This window comes from Neurospora crassa, linkage group I (genome assembly GCF_000182925.2).
Source record: "Neurospora crassa OR74A linkage group I, whole genome shotgun sequence".
Classification (NCBI taxonomy): Eukaryota; Fungi; Ascomycota; class Sordariomycetes; order Sordariales; family Sordariaceae; genus Neurospora; species Neurospora crassa.
In genome coordinates this window covers 1,487,716-1,504,971 of record NC_026501.1, presented here as the reverse complement: position 1 = coordinate 1,504,971, position 17,256 = coordinate 1,487,716, and the positions used below count along the sequence as shown (strand labels likewise).

Here is a 17,256-nt window from a genome sequence, read left to right as displayed (position 1 = left end):
GGATGCTACATACTCTCATTCATCCAGACAGACAGTTCTCGTCACACAAGGGCAATATCGGACACCCCGAATCATCTTGTCCCGAGTCTCGGCATGACAGGGGCCTCGCCTTCTGGCCATCTGAGGACTGAAATTGTGCACACTTGGCAGATGGAAGAATCATTTCCGATGGGGTAAGGACTAGGTATGTATAAACAAGACCGGTGAGCACGCTCGACACGGTCTGAAGGGATGGAGTTGGAGTTGTCTGGTGATGCTCTTGTCATTGCGGTTGGCGCTGAATCAATGTCGTCAACTCGGCAACCCTTGAGCCCGCAAATTATTTTCGGGTTGTTGTTCGGCACTTGTCGCATAGCCAATGTGGGGTGCACGCTAGGAAAGAAGACGGACCACTGCGTACGCTACCCACAGAAAATGCTTCCACCGAGTGCGCTTTGATGCAGATACAAGCTCTATTTCTTGTAAGCACTAACAGCAGCATGCATTCACCAACAACGCCACTGCCTGTGCCTCTGCAAAATCCCAGGCAGCCCAGCTGACGCACTTCTTCTCTGCGGTCATGATACTAGTATCCGGCCCTTCTGCATGTTTCCTCCGGGCACTTGACTGCTTCTAATCGCAAACTCGGAATAGCACTTGGCAATCACCCAACCCACCCCGCCATTCCACCCCTCCAGCGCACAAGCTGAGACAAGAACTCAACAACGTGAGAGCAAGGCTCACACAACATTTCCTCCTTCACAGTCCCTCAAAATGTTCGAAATAGACCCCTTAGTCCTCGCCTACTCCCACCTCCACCACCTTCCCCAGCCTTCCTCCGCCCTCCACCTCCTCAAAAAGATCGCTTCCCTCGTGAAACCGCTTATGCGCGCCCGCGGCTGGCGCGTCCGCGAGCTGGGCGAGTTCTACCCGGAGCAAGACAACCTCCTGGGACTGAACATCAACCGCGGCGCCAAGATCCTTCTCCGTCTTCGCTACCCCTCCGACAAGTCCCTATTCCTGCCCATCGAGCAGGTCGCAGACACGATGCTGCACGAGCTAGCACATATCGTTCACGGCCCGCACGACGCCAAGTTTCATGCGCTGTGGAATCAGCTGAGGGATGAACATGAGGGGTTGGCGATGAAGGGCTATACAGGGGAGGGGTTCTTATCAGAGGGACGGCGGCTGGGTGGTGGTTCTTCTAACAGAGGACAGATTCCGATGCATGAAGCGAGACGGTTGGCGAGGGAGCAGGCCGAGAAGAGAAAGGTGCAAACAACACTAAGTGCCGGGTCGGGACAGAGGCTGGGAGGTGCAAGGCCGAGGCCGGGTGAGGATATAAGGAGGGTGATTGTTGATGCGGTGCAGAGGAGGAACAAGACTTTAAAGGGCTGTGGAGTGAAGGATACGGGCGACGAAGGGCTGGCTGAGCAGGAAATTCGCACGATTGAGGAGCAGGCGACTAGGAATGGCTTTCGCTCCAAGGCCGAAGAGGATGAGGCGAACGAGGCGGCGATTGCGCAGGCGCTGTGGGAACTGGTGCAGGAGGATGAGAAGAAGAAGTTTGGAAGTGGTTATGTGGAGCCGAGTAGGGAGTTTCCGGCAGGGAGTCAGGGGGGTTTCTTGCAGAATGAAGAGATGGGCGGCGGGGGGTTGGCAACGTCGTCTTCGTCTGCAAAACCACCGCCGATCCCTTACCATACTAAACCAACAACTAGGTCTACAGTCTCTTCATCTTCTTCTCCTCCACCATCTCTCCCAGCAGAACCATTCAACGAACCCTCGACAGGCTGGGTCTGCGACATCTGCACCCTCCACAACCCCGACACATTCCTCTGTTGTGACGCCTGCGGTACCGAACGCCCACCTCAAGCTTCCACCACCACTGCCTCCGATCCCAGAAAGAAAACCACAGGCACCAAATCCAGTTCTAGTTCCAGATCCGCTGGAAAGCGTCCAAGCAGCTCGGTGGTCGACCTGACCAAATCCCCGCCCTCCATTCGTACACGGCCGTCATCAAGCTCTCATGGGTCTAGGTCGCATTCAAACTCCCGAACGGTTTCGGGATCAGGACCGAGAAGAGACAAAGACAAAGCAAAATTCATCCTCCAAGCTCAAGCCGAAGCTGAAGCCGCTCGCCGTAAATTGCTCCACGAGACGTGGCAGTGCTCGTTTTGCGGACAGAGGATGGAGAAGCAGTGGTGGACTTGCTCTACGTGCGGGAAGATGAAGGATAGTTCCAAATGACTAATGACGGGTAGGTATGGTATGGTAGGGTTTGTATGGGTAACGATGTCATGATTGATTATGTGTATTTGACTGCTGAGTAATGACTCAAGATAGAATAGCGCAAGATAAACTGGGAGGCTTTGTTTTCGGTAAGATGCCCAGGTTATTGGACCTTGTTCGAGATGATGGATTTACTGTTTAACAGTACAAGATAGTTTCACCAGGGCGGCACTTAGCATGGTATTCATAATCTGAAGCAGTAAGGGAAAAAAAAGTCCGAATGGCCCGAGAAAGGTCATGGAAGGAAGCTTATCAGATAATAATGAAGGCTACGCAGGGATAGGAGCAGATTATGCGTCAGCGTTGCAGTCAGCTTGCACGTTTAAGCAACGCAGGTGGTATGAAAGCTTGTGAATGATGATTGGACCCCCCCCCCCCCCCCCCCCCTTGTCTTCAGCTCTCAGCTTCCACACCTTTATCTCTTAACGTGGTTAAGAATCCCGTCGGTTATTTGAATAGTCAGCCCTATAGATATGTATCTAGCTTCCCTATTCCCACTGTTGTTATCTTGTGTCATTACATACCCCAGCTGTGATTGGATAGATCTCGGAGATTTGTGGCTGAATGGATGTTGGGACCCTATCCTGGATGGATGGCTTTGGAAGGGGAACTCCTTTCCTTTTTTTCACGCGGTGAATGACCGGAAACAACGTTCGTTGACTTGTTCACTTTCCAGTCTTGTTTTGGCAGTTTGTCAAAGATCTTGACGTGTCGCGCGCAATTGAATTTGTTGACATTATCATCAGCTCTACTATCTTTAATTCATTCGCTCCGCAGCAAATTCAAACCACTTTTTTTTTTTTTTTTCGTCCCACCGATCTGTTTACGCTTCATCTGATGCAGCAGTAGACTAATCTCTCGGTGTTACACTTCCATCCATCCATCTATCTACCTGCAAGCCACCCACCATGCCGCCGCTGTCTTGTTCCGTTTCGTCGGAGGCTTCATCATCATCAAGTCACCACGTAGTTCTTCGCCGCCGCCGCCGCCGCACCACCACTTGTGTCATCATTAACAATATTAACTTGTTCATCTCTCCCGTCGTATTTCTCCTCCTCCTCCTTTTCGCAACGGTCAACTCAGCTGCAGCAGGGGAAACAAGTTCAACTTTGAGCTCACCCACTACAGCAACGATAGCAGCCGGAACGGACGGATACAAATACATTGGTTGTTACAACGAGACCACGGCCGGCCTCTCGGGAACAGGTGGTAGTGGAACTAGGGCGCTATATGGCGGGATCAATGAGGTGTTGCCGGGGGTGATGACGGTGGAGAAGTGTTTGGGGTTTTGTAAGGGTGGGTTGGAGAAAAAGGGGTATCGGTTTGCTGGGTTGGAGTATTCGAGGTGAGTTTCCAAATTTTTTTTCTTTTTTCCTTTTTTTTTTCTTTTTTTTTTTTCTCTCTCCTATGATGTTCTCGTCATCTTTTTCGCAATCCTTCTACCTACTTGGTGCAGGAAAAGGAAAAATTGCGAGAGTTTGAGACCAAAGATGGAAAGAAATCAAGAGAAAAGGGGAGAGAAAAGAGTTTTTGAAAAAAAAAAGCAAAAAGAAAAACGGAAGAGAAAGTTAACCAATCATGTCAACCTTGACGTCAATACAGAGAATGCTGGTGCGCCTCTCAGCTGTTCTCTCTCTCCTCCAAAGTCGCCGATGCCGAGTGCAACTTGTCCTGTGACGGGGACGCGAGCCAAGTCTGTGGAGGAAGTTTGAGGATCAGTGTATGTGTATTCCTTTTCACTCGTTTTGGGAGGTATAGGTGTGCTAAAGAGGAGAGTCGAACAGGTTTACGATCTGGAAGGTGATGTTGATTCCGTTGCTGCTGGTGGACAGTCAAAGTCATCTAGACTTGTCAGAGAGCTGGTGTTAGTGGTCGGGGGAGCGGTGTTGGCGCGGCTGTTATGGTGAAGTGGTTTTTGTGAATTGTTGGATGGTGGAAAGTAATAGATTGATGTTGATGCACTCGCCAGGAAAGGAACATGGGAATCCAGGATGGCTTCCCGTCATCCTCAAAGTCCCACGAAGAATATACAGAGATGAGCATATATACATCCATGATGGATGAACAAGAATTCAACAAGTTCAAGGGGCCCAAGAAGTCTGAATTCAGTGAATTTTTATCTCTGCCTTCAAACTCCAAGCATCATGCCGTGTGCCCATCCATTCATAAGTTGCAAATGATCTGGAAGGCATGTGTGTTTACTTTGCATAGATCACATCGCCAAATTGGTGTTCACGTAAAATCCGATTCTCGTAGCAAAGCTTCGCTGGCATGTTAAAAAAAAAACTCATTGCGCGTAACACTATGGTCACGAACCCTCGCATATTAATTAGTTCGTTCTTCAAATGAATTTAGCATCAAAGACCGACAGCGAGTACAAAATAGTAGCTCCGGCAAGCTTTCCAAAACAAGGCACGTCGCTCGCACGATATTCGCTTGTATCGTTCTTTTCATCGTTGGCTCATTGGACTCCGTAAAAGCCCAAGTCGGGGCATGTCCACCAGCCGACTCAAACTGACAAAACTGCCCAACTCACCCCCCCAATCTTGACTCGGGAAGTAGTATGCTTCCTCATCCCAAGTCGAGTGCGATGCTCAACAAAGGACTCGAGCTCGCACGGTCAAGCCCAACGCTCACACTCTTTGCAGGCGATCAATTAGAGCTCTTCAAAGGTGTCGGGCTTGGGAATTTCCGTGCCCTCTGGGTCTCGGTAGAGTCTGAAGACGCGTATCAGCGCCGACCCAAGAAAACATGGTCCTTTTCATCGATCTCAACCATTGACCGGTTTCTCGAAGTACTTGAGCGGCCAACAACGAAACAATACGTCCATATCTTCTTCACCCCTTCGTGCCCATCGTCCTCTCCCACAAGCTCTTGCCACCTGCTGGTGCACCCAAGGTACGGGTAGTTGGACCTATCCCTCCCCGCTTCCTTCGTCATACTCTCCTTTAACGAATATTAGTCAACCTTCCACCCGGCATACGGACTAAACTATTCTTAAATCTCCGATATCCAAAGTCGTAGCGATGGCAAGCCGGCTGGAACTACTGGCCCCAAGACTAGCCCCACTCGAGCATACGAGCCTGAACATCGCCTCGCGCTTCCAAATAATTGTGAAAAGGTCCCACCAAAAAAGCATATCGGCTGTGTACTTGCAACATGCAAGGACATGATCGGTGATCGTGCTGTGGGTGATGGTGATTGACTTGTTCCGGTTCTTGAGTAAGAGGCTGGGAACGTTGTATGAAGCTCATGAAACCCACCTCCTTCTGCGTCCTTCATCACCTGCAGTCAGCAAAGCTAACTGGGGTCTTCAGTAGCGGCTTGAGTTCATCGGCCTCCGGTATGGTGTGGGCCAGACCATCGACAATCCACGATTCTTGTAGCTGAGGTCGCTGTCTTCGCAACCAAGCTTAGACGGATTCCCAATCAGAAATCAGAGAAGGCGAGCCTCGAGATGCATATTGACCAAGAATAGTCCGGCACCACTCGCAGATTCCGCAATAGATAGGAATAGGATCTGACACGGCGGTATTTGTCGCCGCCTGTCCTTGTGAATAACGAATAGGAGGAAGTCGCATGAAGTCATCAAGCAGCCCGTTTTGCAGCTGCGTGATTCGACGCCGCTGCTGACTCGCTTCTCCCGTTCTGCCCAGGGCTTCCACATAGCTCCCACTCGCTTTTTTCAAAGCGAGGAGATCGGGGATCTGCACGGGATAATCCTTGGGCGGTGTTGGACACGATCGTTGGGGGCTGCGTTCTTTGATCGCTTGCTCAAAACGTAAAGAATCGGGCACTGGCAATTTTCCAGTAGAAGGCTTTTCCAAGCCGCGAACATGACTGATGAGCTCGTCCGCATCCTTCAACCTTTGCACGTGCCTCGCAAACTCTGTGTCGAAGCACCTCAAATACTCCTCAACTTGGATGGCATCTTCATTCGTCTTCGTTGACCACGTCAACCGTTTCACCATGTGGATACGCGATTGAAAGGCGTAGCAACCCTTGGCGTGCATAAAACAGCCAGAACACATTGGTATGTCGCGGACACAGGTGCCATCCAAAATAATCTTTAGCATCTCTCTTCTCCCGTTCTCGGCACCCTTGGTCAAGCGAGACAGTGCTTGCACAGGGAGGGCGTCCAGAGAACCGCATTTGACGCACTTAACCTTGAGGGGCTCGGACTTGGGTTGGTGGGTTGAGGATGGTTCTTCTGGAGGCAGGCTAGGTGGTGGTGCCAAGGGGCTCTCTTGTGAGGAGGTTTTCCGTGAGGAGGGTCCCGCCATGATGGGCACAGAAGGTTCCATGATTGCTGTCACGAACAGTTAGTATTCCCACCATAGACAAATAGAGGTGGCACAAAAGGGTAAGGGAGAGACTGGGACAACTCGAATGCAATTGTTCTCGAGCTTTGCGGCTTGAACAGCTGAGGAACTGAGGGGATGAACTGAGGAGAACTGACCTAGAGGATAATACCACAATAATGAGAAGCGTATGACAGAATGAAGAAACAATAAAGAGAAAAAGATTTGACGCAGCGACGAGGCCAAAAACTGATATGAGTTGTAAGATGGAACACAAAGGAAGACAGCGGAGTAGACCAGGAACAGGAAGACTAGGGAAATATAGTAAGTAGTTAAAACTCTTTAACTATTCTAACGGTTGGGTAGATTATTCATAACGCAAGTCATGAGAAAATGAACCGTAGAAACTCGCGGAACTGGCGATAGCTAATCGACTCTGTCAGCGCCGGGCAGGACATAACGCGGCGCTCTCTTGGCCAAGCATATGTAGGTATATATATCTGTCCAGTGAGTACATTCTCGAGGACGTCGCCCACCACTGTAACTTGTTGCGTGCGTTGCAAAACACAGAATCGGACTTGCCTCGCACTGATATGCCTCCTTCTCAGCGCCGAAAGAGGAGATTAGCTATTGCCAATCTCTCGAGTCTCTGCGGTAGCAGAAGGACTCGTCAAACTTGGTTGGGTAGGTGAGAGATTTTCTGAAACCAAGCACGCGGAGTAGCATAACCGACGTACAGAAAAGCACCTTCGGGTTAACTCCAAGCAGAAGATACTGTAGTATGCAACACTGACATTGCCTGAAAGTCATATCGCAACCAAATCCCGATTGGACGAGTTCATACGGTTATGCTTCTTGACAACTGCCATACCGACCCGACCAACATAACCTTACGTTTTCTGCATTATGCGAGATCCCGATTTTGCGAGTATCTGCAGGTGAGTATTTCCAATTCACCACGTGCAAGTGGAAAGAAGGTACACTCGCTATTTCTCGCACCAGTTATTGCTGTCTGATCAGACTGTCAGACGCTTGGGAGTAGAAGTTGTCGACGCAAGAAGATGTGACGGTGAGTATACGCATAAAAGGGATTGAAGAAGAAGGGAAGGTGGACAGAGCAAGTAAACAAAAGAAGACAAAGAAGTGAGACGGTAAAAGAGATAACATGGTGAAGAAGCCAACGCCATTTCAAAGGTCGGGGGAAGGGGGCACTTGCCGGCTTGGATGAGAATAGAAGCCATGATGCTGAGTGCCATTGAGTGCTGTCCATCGATCTTGACTTGGCCCTCGCCAAGGCAGGTGGTACGTAGAGGTGTGCACACACTCGATGGCAGGCAGCCTCAAGTCACGGTACTTGGCCCCGGCTTTATGTGCGCTTCGAGGTCGGTACTGCCTCGACGTTCAGACATTGTCCCTATTAGGACCAAGGGTTCGGTCGATCGGGACGGGAGTTTAAAACTGCTGGATCAGATTTCCGCCACCAGGTAGGTAGATAGTACACACATGCATTTCTTCTTGACGCAGCATCGAGTTTCAACCCAGACAACTGATCCGGATTGTGCCCGTCGAGGGCGACCAGGTTGATTCCACTGACATTGGGCGCAGGTGCATTTTGTCGATTTTGTGAGGAATGAATGCCCATGGACATATTTGGGCGTGGGATTCTGAGGTGGGAAGAGCAGGGTCGTGGTAAAACAACAGGCAAGTCTGCTGCCCTAGTATTGGCAGTGTACCTCTTTACTTGCTCTTTTGGTGTCAACTGTTCAGCCAGGAGCGGCCACTGGTTTTTCAGGTTGCCATATCTTACTGCTATACTGCTTGGTCGCTCTTTGTCCCCCGCTGACCTCCCCAGCTTCCAACCAACTTCATTGCCTTCTCTCCACCTCCCTCTAACCTCTCATCCTTCAATGCACCCGCAAGGCACTTCCAAGGGTCCTTGCTACCTCCCCACTTGAGCAGGTTTTCCTTCAACCTCTCTCCGTTTTCTCTCTGCAGTGCTGCTCCGCCTTGTCCACTGTTGAATACGACATTCCATACCCTCTGAGCCAAGACCCGGTCAAAGAGGTAACTGTAATATGTGCTGCCGTATCCGACCAAGTGGCCGAAAAAGCCCTGCCATGCCGTTCCTTGGGGGTCCGGCGGGGCGGTGCTGAACTGTCTCTGAAGGCTGTGAAAGATTTCGGTGGAGTCAATGTGGCCTTGCACCGCCTTGGACGAGTGCAATTCCTGGTCGAGCATGGCAAGGATGATTTGATTTTCAGTATCCAGCGCCTCGAAGCGACGGGCCTCGCGGATCTTGTTGTCGACCCACTCATAGGGAAGGGGGTTGTCAGTCTCGTAGTGGCGTGCGAATAGGGCGAGAACAGACGGGTCAGCAGCAAAGTATTCCATCAAAGTAGAAGGAAGCTCGGCGAGATCAGTGGCGCATCGGGTACCACTAACGTTCTGGAAGGAGGTTCGGGCCAGGATGGAGTGAATCGCGTGACCCATCTCGTGGAAAAGCGTTTCAAGCTGAAAGAAAGACAGAAGGGCGGGCCGGTTGTGGGATTGCTGGGGAAAGTCACACACAAGAGCAATGGTGGGGAGTTGCTTGATAGCACCATCCTGGGAGCGAGAGTAGGCCATCCCATCATTGGCAGCAAACTCGGCAGACTCGAAGGAGGGAATCAACACATGTGGGTTCTCGGCTTGGGTATGGGCAGTTTCAGCAATCTCGTGGGGCGACAGCTCACGAGAGCAGCGGAGAGTAAAGTGAGCTGGGTTGGGCGACTTGAGGGGGCGGTAAAATAGATCGCAGTATAGGACGGCGACATGGCCTTCAACATCCGAGACAACATCTAACCGACGCACGTCAGGGTGCCAGGTCTCACCGGGCATGGGCTCGCGGGGAACGAAGCGAATACCGTAGAGGCGCGTGAATATCCTGGAAAGGCCTTGCATAACGGTGCCGAGGGAGAAGTAAGAGGACAGGTCTTCACGCTTCTGCCGGGACTTGATGGCCTGACGGATGGACTCGGCGTAAAAGTCCTTGTCCCAGGGCTCGAGGGTTGCATCGCCGCCCTTGTGCGCCCTCTTGGCTGCTGTGAGATCAGCCACCTCCTGTTGAGCTTGAGGTCTGGTGTTTTCGGACAAAGCTTGGAGAAACTGTCTCACAGACTCGGGGGTGCTGGCCATCATACGGTCGTGGAGGACGAGGTGGCCATAACTCTCGAAACCCGAGAGCTTGGCCGACTCACCACGCAACAACATGAGCTCCTCCAAGGTATGGACAGTCCTGCGGGAAGCGGTGCGAGAAGCCATGAATAGTTGGTGTCGGGCGTGGTCATCGCGTACAGTACGGAGTGCTATTGAGGCCTGGGGACTCAGAGTTTGGACGTACACTTTGCCCATGGAAGCCATCCTCTTGACCTCTACGGGATCCATGCCCATCATCCGGGACTTTTCAACAGTGGTGTATGGGATCTTGGGTTCCATGTGCTGGATAAAGTTGGTTCCCGTCTGGCTAATTGCCGACGACAGGTGTACAAACTTGTCCCGGGCGTCCTTGGGCAGGTGAACGGCGGACTTGGCGAAGTCGAGCTTGAGGACCTCGGCCACCATCCTCTCCTCCTCAGACCAGGTGGTGCTAACCTGTGGGTTGTCCATTGCCTGGACCAACTGGTCGTACAAGCCCGTCATGGTGTTGAGCTGGTTCATGTACTCGTACATCATGTCCCAGGCCATCGAGGCGGTCCGCTGGATTTGCTGGTCAGGATGGGTGACGCGCACAAAGTCGGCCATGTCCAAGACGCGACACAGGATATCGCTTAGGCGGTCGAGATGGCGGACAATGGCGCGGTATTCGTCGAGAGATTGGGCGTTGAGGACCTTGTCGACCAGGGCACGAGCCTTTCCCAAGCTCACATGGGCAAAGTCGAGGAAGCCATGGGGGCTGGTGAGGTATGCGTTGCGGAAGAGGCCGACGTTTCGGCCATGCTTGTCGCCGGAGAACTGCTTCCATGTTTCGGGCGAGTCGAAGATGGATCGTAGAAGAGAGTCATCGTGTTTTGTGTCGCCGTTCTTGTGGGTGACGGGGATGGTGCCCGTCAAGGTCTTGGGAGCATGCGCAGTAAAGCCTGTGAATCGTCGTCGTTGCTGTCTGAGCAGAGGAGAGAGAGTGCGTCGGAGAAGGCAGTCGGAGCAGACCCACAGCCGGGGCCTACTGGCTTTAACCAGAGGTTGTATCATGTTGTCGAGATGCCGACTGGACTGGGTTCGGAACTTGGGCGAGGAGGGGAATCAGATTGTGTACCGTCGCTGGGTCAGGTCGGTATCGAGTTGGTTGTGGATGGCGGGGTGACCACAACTACCAATGTGTCGTCTATGAGGCGAGCATGTGCCGCGATTGTTTTGTTGTGAATGCTAGAGCAGATCTAGTCTAGGAATCGAAATAGGGTGGTGATACAATTGGTGACATGAAAGAGCAAGTAATCAAGAGAGCAGAAGAAGAAGAAGCATGTTGAGATGGGATTGAATCAATGCCAAGTGGAAGTTCCCGATGTGGAAAGCATGGAAACCAAACAGAAAAGTCAAAAGTCAGGCAACTTAACTGAAGCTCGCCAGGTGCCCTTCCAGCGGTTATCGGTAGGTACGTACTCTCCATCAATACATACTCCAATTGACCGAACGGTAAGGTATTGTAGTGTACCGCTGTAAAGGTTGGTAGCCGGCAGTGTACATACCTCTACGCTACCTACGTAACGGTCCCCTCACCCCGCCAAGAGACGATCCTCCCCAGTTGGTTCCTTCCGCTGCGGGAACCACCCCACCACACCCACCAGCCGCGACCGCAGTGACCAGGGGCAGAAAAAGCAGGAAACAAAAAGTCCCGAGTTCCCGGATTTTACCGTAACAATACGGGTTCCGCAGCTGTACTAACTAACCTTGACCAGCTTGAATTGAATTGGACTTTTTGCGCCTGGGCTTTCTTTGTATGGACTTTGGACCGGCTTGTGCAGTGGTGGACAATCCGACCGATTGATTGATTATCCTCCAACTGCCCTCATCCCAAGCTCTTTTCGCCAGCTCTACCTACCCACCTCTCCCCCCCCCCCTCCCCTCCCTCCCTCCCCCCTCCCCTCCCTCCCTCCCCCCTCGTCGACTCCATCATCCCCGACGCCGTCTTTCTTCCCTAGGTCAAATTGGGTTGGACAATGGCTGCCAGACTTGCTTTCCAACGGGTGAGCCGACCTCTGTTTTTTTCTTCCTCTATGCGATTTCAAGGTCTCTCTGCATCATCACGTGTGCTGCGTCATAAGGTAAACATGGACATGGGATACAGATTAAGGCTGACTGACTTCTTGACTTTGATCACAACAGCGCGCCGCCCGGGCTACCGCCGCCGCCCTTGTCGGCTCCTTTGCCCTTGTTCCCACCGTCGCCTTCGCCGAAGCCTCCGAGAGCCGTGCCTCTGTACGTTGAAGTTCAGCCCGATGCCGTCCTCCATCTGCGCGCTCGCTAACCCACGTCATGTCTCTGCCGAAACAGGCCAAAAAGCCCATCTACGACGATGACTTCGATGTTGTGCCATCTACTCCTTCCTTCACCTCCGCCGAGACCACAAAAGACGTCAGCTCTCCTGCCGCTGCCACCCTAAACGCTCCCGTCACCACCAAGTCTTCGACCAGGTCCGGCGAGAGGACTTTCACTGATAGCCTCATTGACGTCCTCGCCAGCACCAACACCCCCCGCGGCCCTACCCCTACCGACCGTCTGGCCGCCCAAATCCGCCGTGCCCGCCTCTTCCTCTACAAACAAGCCTGCGTCGCCGAGGACGCCGTTAACGCCGGCATGTCTCGCGCCTTTGACCTCGAGCACTCTTTCACCTCCACCGTTGCCGGCCTTGCCCCTCCCCGTGAGAGCGGCGAGCGCCTCATGCCAGGCCTCATCTACGTTCTCGTCTCGGGTATGGCCGGTAGCATCGTTGCGCGCAACCGCAACGTTGTCCTCCGCGGCGCTACCCCTCTCGCCTTCGGTCTCGGCGCCGCTTGGGTCGTCCTCCCTGTCACCATGAACAACGTCAGCTCGCTGGTGTGGAAGTACGAGCAAAAGTTCCCCGCCGTGGCGGACGCGCACATCAGGACCCGCGAGGGTATCGAGAAGGGTATCTACATGGCCAAGGTGCACGCCGAGATCGCGCAGCACAAGGTCGATGAGGCGGTTACCAGTGTGAGGGAGACGGTTGAGGGATGGGTTCGCAAGGGCAAATAAATCATCGCAGCATTGTCACTTATAGAGAAATGGGGAACTAGGGAAAGTGGATGATGTTTGTGAAAAAAAAAAAAACAGTATCAAGAGCGGGCACAGGCACGTGGGGCTGTGACCTGTGTGTTTGTGTGTGTGTATATATGTACACATGTTAGGATTAGCTGGGCAATTCCCAGTGAAAGCGGAAAATAGAGATCGTGTTAAGTTTCAGGCGCGAGGGGAGCTCCTCTGCCATGTATATTGTACGATATCACATCATGCTCACTTTTCGCCGCCATTGATGTTTATTTTGTTAGCGTCGCTCAGGGGCTGTCTCACAGGCTTGGCACGTGTTCCGCTTTGGGAAATTATTAGGCAGCTCCTGCATGTCAGCAGCTTAAGGATAACTTTGACTCGGGTCGATCTTCTCTTCATCATCTCATCACCATCGACAATCAACCTCAAAAGGGTTTTCACGGTCCGGCCTGCGACAAGCTCATCAAAGTCTTACTTTCGGTATCTAGACAATCAATCTCGATCCGGTCCAGAATCCTGCAACAACGGAACCAACCGTGTCTAGTGGCTCAAATCGGCAACTATACGACCTCCATTTCGTCTGCCTAAGATAAGGTGTCATAACATACCTCTACCGATGGAGTGGTAACTTCGTCAAAAAGTCCTCATTCATCGCTCTTCCGCCCGATCAGCAGCTATCCGATTCTCAAAATCAGTCTTTCTGTTCTCTTTCCGTTTCATCGGGCCATCTCACTCACCTCGACACCAATGAAGTAAACAGCCGACTCACCGACCACATCAACTCCCCAACCAAAGTGGTTACACTACACCACAACCACCACAACACGCCATCACCATCACCATCATCATGGCTCCCCTAGCCAGCGAACCCCGCCAAGTCCGGGTGGTCCTCGACCTCCCCAAGCGCAAGGCACTCTACACACTTGTTGTTGAAACGACAGATTGGATGCGATCCCAGCTCTTTTTCAAAAACCCCAATCAGAACCCCAACCAGACCAGCACCTCCCGACAACAATCCAGATCCTCAGGTCCATCTCTCCTCAACAACCTGGACAACGACGACACCGGACAAACTGGCCCCCCTCTACCCAGCCGACCAAGCGCCGGTCCGCGCTCCAACTCCAACTTCAGTGGCAGTGACAAAATCGGCCCCCTCCGCGCCGCCGCCCTATCCCACTTCGACACCTGGCGCTCCTCGCTGTTACAATCCCTCAAAGACCTCCTCAGCCCCGCTGATTCTACGCAAGAAGTCGACGCCCGGCGACAGCGCTCCGATCGACTGGCCAAACAAAGACTGGAGTCCCCAGCGCCTGGTGAGAACTTGATTGATTTCGGCGATCTTCTCGGTCCGGTAGCCGTGGAGGACGACAAAGCCAAGGCTGTAAGGCAGCGACAGAAGGAAGTAGCGGCTTTGCAAAGCAGGTACCATGCGATTCCGACGAGGTTGACGACTGTGGGTCAGGAGGATAGGGAGGAAGTGGTGGTTTGTCTTTTGTTGATGTTGCTTTCAAGTGGAAAGTATACAGCAGAGTCAAGGACGTTCCTGGTGTACCTGTGCTCCGCCTTGGAGTTGCCGCTTTCCTTCCTGAACTCCCAGGAAGCAGAGGTAGCTACCAGCTTGGTCGAGTCCTCGACAAGTCCGGAGGCACGGGAACAACAAATGTCAGCAGCCAAAGAGGCCGAAGAGCGGAAGAAAGCCAATCAAGTGGGCCGATTCTGGAAAGTTGGCCTGGCTTCCGTTGCAGGAGCAGCCATCATCGGTGTCACGGGCGGCCTTGCCGCACCGGCTGTGGCGGGGGTGATCGGTGGGTTGATGGGTAGTGTCGGCTTGGGAGGCGTGGCTAGTTTCCTGGGAGTGTTTTGGATGAACGGTGCGTTGGTGGGGACGCTTTTCGGTGCTCTGGGCGCACAAATGACGGGAGAGATAGTGGATCAGTATGCGCGCGAAGTCGAGGACTTTGCGTTTCTGCCATTGTCTGGCGGTACGAACCAGGAGAGGTTGAGGCTAACGATCGGTATTAACGGGTGGTTAACCGAGTCACTTTCTTCGTTGACTGCTCCCTGGTTGGCGCTGGACCCGAGGTCGTCGAACCTGTTTGCGCTGCGGTATGAGGTTGCGGCGATGTTGAATCTGGGCAATGCTATGAAGGCGATGGTCACGAGCGCGGCGTGGACATATGTCAAGGTCGAGCTGCTGAAGCGCACGGTGCTGGCGACGTTGTGGTCAGCTTTATGGCCGATTTCGCTGCTGTCGATGGCGTCGGCGCTGGATAACCCTTTCTCTCTGGCGAAGAACCGGTCAGAGAAGGCGGGCAAGATTCTGGCGGATGCGCTGATTAATAGAGTGCAGGGTGAACGGCCGGTGACGCTGATCGGGTATTCTCTGGGTGCAAGGGTTATTTACTCTTGCTTGCGTACGCTGGCGGAGCGGAGGGCATTCGGACTTGTTGATGAGGTCATCCTCATTGGTGCGCCAGTGCCGAGCGATAGAGATGCGTGGGAGATGATGAGGAGCGTGGTCAGTGGCAAGCTGTGGAATGTGTGCTCGGGTAATGATTATCTCCTGGGCTTCATTTACCGGACCAGTTCCATTCAGTTGGGCGTGGCGGGACTGCAGGAGATCAAGGGTATCGAGGGTGTTGAGAATCTCGATTTGACGGGCACGGTGAAGGGACATATGCGTTACCCGGACATCTTGGGAAAGATCCTGGAGAAGTGTGGTGTGGAAATTAAGGAAGGATTTGGAGGCGACATTGAAGCTGAGCAGGATCTCACGAGAGAGGAAGAAATCATTCTGGCAGATATGGAGGCCCAAGGAAAGCTTCCCGCGTTTGTCACGAAAAAAGGCAACCAGGAGGGTGGATTGGTTGACTTTGAAAGGGAAGACGAGCATCAGTCGCATCATGATCCGCCGCCCAAGTACGCAGTTATGGATCCATATGCCTCTTCCTCGAGGCCATTGATGGAACAGCCGGAGCAACAGGAACAAACGCTGCCGCTACCACCGAGACCCCAACCCCAACGGACTACCATGACCAAACCTACCTCGTCACTCCAAGCCAGCAGCAACAACCCTCTAGGTTATTCTAGTCCATCATCATCATCCAAACCCGCCGCGGATGACGATCTCTCCAGGCAGTTCCTCTCTGGCCCATCTTCAACATCCACATCCTCTGCGCTCTCCGATCTAGCATCTCTATCACTCACTCCTCAACAATCCTCCACCTCTACTACCAATGCGGCCGCCGCTACCCACTTCCAGGGGAAGTCATCACAGCCCAACCCCCATCCCAATCTCCTCCTCCCTTCAGACCAACAACAACAAAAACCGCTCGGCCGATCCTCCACCACCACCACATCAACCGGTTCCGATTTCTCTACCGTTCGCGGCGATGTGCCAGCGATCCATCGCAGCAACACTGCCCCCATCAAGCAAGATATTCCGCGGGATATCCCCCTTGTCAGCAGCAGCAGCAGCAGCAGGCCGTCGCCACCTGTGCAGTCCAAGTCTGAGCCAGTAAAGACTAGAATTGGGGAGGAGGGTGATATCAGTGATGATGACACTGGACGATATGGAATTAAGATGGTTGATAATGATGATAGCGAGGGGGAGTTGGGGTTCGTGGAGCCGATTCCCATGGAGGAGGAGGAGGGGAGTGGTCACAGTGGTCACAGTGGGCATGGAGGTAGGAGGTAAAAGGAAAGGAGGGGAAGCGTCTTTGCGTTGGGTGGGTTGAAAGCAGTGTTTGTGGTTTTTTTTCCCAATGGTCTGACCATTCAATGGTGAAGTTAGGTTGAGTGTGGGAGGGTCCCGCTATGTCGTAGAGAAACCTGGCTCGGGACTGATGGATTTTATTTGAGGAAAAAAAAAAACGAATCAGCGGGAAAAGGGATTCGCGAAAAGGAGTAAAGAGAAAGCTAGAAGGAAAAATGGCAGGTCTATACTAGTACACACTTTCATAGATTAGTACATACCTAGTAATGGTATTCAACTAAAGCTCATTGGCGTCATATTCTGTACTCTCATTTTGAAACAGCATTTGGCATTGAGTTATATTCAAGTAAGCCACGAGAGTGGTGAGCACAATCACAACCTCGCTGTCAAGTTACTAATGTGTCAAAGACTCTACCGATACCTGTTTGGAGTCCTGACTATTGATTTGCTGATGTTGACCGTTGGCTCATCGCCAACTTACTTGCAACCGTGGACTGAGCTAACACAACAATATACCTTCCGTTTTCATAAAAGACACCTTTTATATCTTGAAGTGTCACTTTCCATTCGTTTTCAGCCAGGTACTAATGAGACAGACGCATGAATACCAAGTCGTCGATGCTCAGTCCAAACCGTTCAGCATAAGTAAAGGTACTTAGGTACTACAAACGCTAGGGGCGGGCGGGCGAGCGAAACAACAGAGATGAG

General features: G+C 52.4%; 6 protein-coding genes across 6 annotated transcripts; 4 read left to right on the top strand and 2 right to left on the bottom strand.

The window, feature by feature from the left end:
* Window positions 1-236: 236 nt before the first annotated feature.
* On the top strand, window positions 237-2,643 carry NCU02060 (zinc metallopeptidase). The gene has a single exon (XM_958923.2). It carries the CDS (start codon window positions 754-756, stop codon window positions 2,227-2,229), a length of 1,476 nt encoding a protein of 491 aa, XP_964016.1. The 5' UTR covers window positions 237-753; the 3' UTR covers window positions 2,230-2,643.
* Window positions 2,644-2,910: 267 nt separating this feature from the next.
* On the top strand, window positions 2,911-4,361 carry NCU02061 (hypothetical protein). Its single transcript, XM_958924.3, has 3 exons — window positions 2,911-3,616; window positions 3,874-3,991; window positions 4,056-4,361. Exons 1-3 carry the CDS (start codon window positions 3,180-3,182, stop codon window positions 4,176-4,178), a joined length of 678 nt encoding a protein of 225 aa, XP_964017.3. The 5' UTR covers window positions 2,911-3,179; the 3' UTR covers window positions 4,179-4,361.
* Window positions 4,362-5,684: 1,323 nt separating this feature from the next.
* Window positions 5,685-6,554, bottom strand: NCU02062 (hypothetical protein; the record flags this gene model as incomplete). Its single annotated transcript, XM_958925.1, has 1 exon — window positions 5,685-6,554. The coding sequence occupies one exon, from the start codon at window positions 6,552-6,554 to the stop codon at window positions 5,685-5,687; it is 870 nt and encodes a 289-aa protein (XP_964018.1).
* Window positions 6,555-7,883: 1,329 nt separating this feature from the next.
* NCU02063 (mitochondrial intermediate peptidase) lies at window positions 7,884-11,109 on the bottom strand. The gene has a single exon (XM_958926.2). The coding sequence runs from the start codon at window positions 10,797-10,799 to the stop codon at window positions 8,382-8,384; it is 2,418 nt and encodes an 805-aa protein (XP_964019.1). The 5' UTR covers window positions 10,800-11,109; the 3' UTR covers window positions 7,884-8,381.
* A 395-nt stretch (window positions 11,110-11,504) lies between these two features.
* On the top strand, window positions 11,505-13,122 carry NCU02064 (hypothetical protein). The gene is made up of 3 exons (XM_959498.2): window positions 11,505-11,791; window positions 11,931-12,023; window positions 12,099-13,122. The coding sequence occupies exons 1-3, from the start codon at window positions 11,765-11,767 to the stop codon at window positions 12,819-12,821; spliced, it is 843 nt and encodes a 280-aa protein (XP_964591.1). The 5' UTR covers window positions 11,505-11,764; the 3' UTR covers window positions 12,822-13,122.
* Window positions 13,123-13,204: 82 nt separating this feature from the next.
* NCU02065 (DUF726 domain-containing protein) lies at window positions 13,205-16,841 on the top strand. Its single transcript, XM_959499.2, has one exon. The coding sequence runs from the start codon at window positions 13,681-13,683 to the stop codon at window positions 16,528-16,530; it is 2,850 nt and encodes a 949-aa protein (XP_964592.1). The 5' UTR covers window positions 13,205-13,680; the 3' UTR covers window positions 16,531-16,841.
* The last annotated feature ends 415 nt before the right edge of the window (window positions 16,842-17,256 follow it).

Excerpts from the sequence above, each read along its gene's own strand:
- NCU02060 (XM_958923.2), top strand. The coding sequence starts at position 754 with ATGTTCGAAATAGACCCCTTAGTCCTCGCCTACTCCCACCTCCACCAC.
- NCU02061 (XM_958924.3), top strand. The coding sequence starts at position 3,180 with ATGCCGCCGCTGTCTTGTTCCGTTTCGTCGGAGGCTTCATCATCATCA. Across the intron at positions 3,617-3,873 it reads GCTGGGTTGGAGTATTCGAG|AGAATGCTGGTGCGCCTCTC; the intron begins GTGAGTTTCCAA and ends ACGTCAATACAG. Across the intron at positions 3,992-4,055 it reads GAGGAAGTTTGAGGATCAGT|GTTTACGATCTGGAAGGTGA; the intron begins GTATGTGTATTC and ends AGAGTCGAACAG.
- NCU02063 (XM_958926.2), bottom strand. The coding sequence starts at position 10,799 with ATGATACAACCTCTGGTTAAAGCCAGTAGGCCCCGGCTGTGGGTCTGC.
- NCU02064 (XM_959498.2), top strand. The coding sequence starts at position 11,765 with ATGGCTGCCAGACTTGCTTTCCAACGG. Across the intron at positions 11,792-11,930 it reads CCAGACTTGCTTTCCAACGG|CGCGCCGCCCGGGCTACCGC; the intron begins GTGAGCCGACCT and ends TGATCACAACAG. Across the intron at positions 12,024-12,098 it reads CCTCCGAGAGCCGTGCCTCT|GCCAAAAAGCCCATCTACGA; the intron begins GTACGTTGAAGT and ends CTGCCGAAACAG.
- NCU02065 (XM_959499.2), top strand. The coding sequence starts at position 13,681 with ATGGCTCCCCTAGCCAGCGAACCCCGCCAAGTCCGGGTGGTCCTCGAC.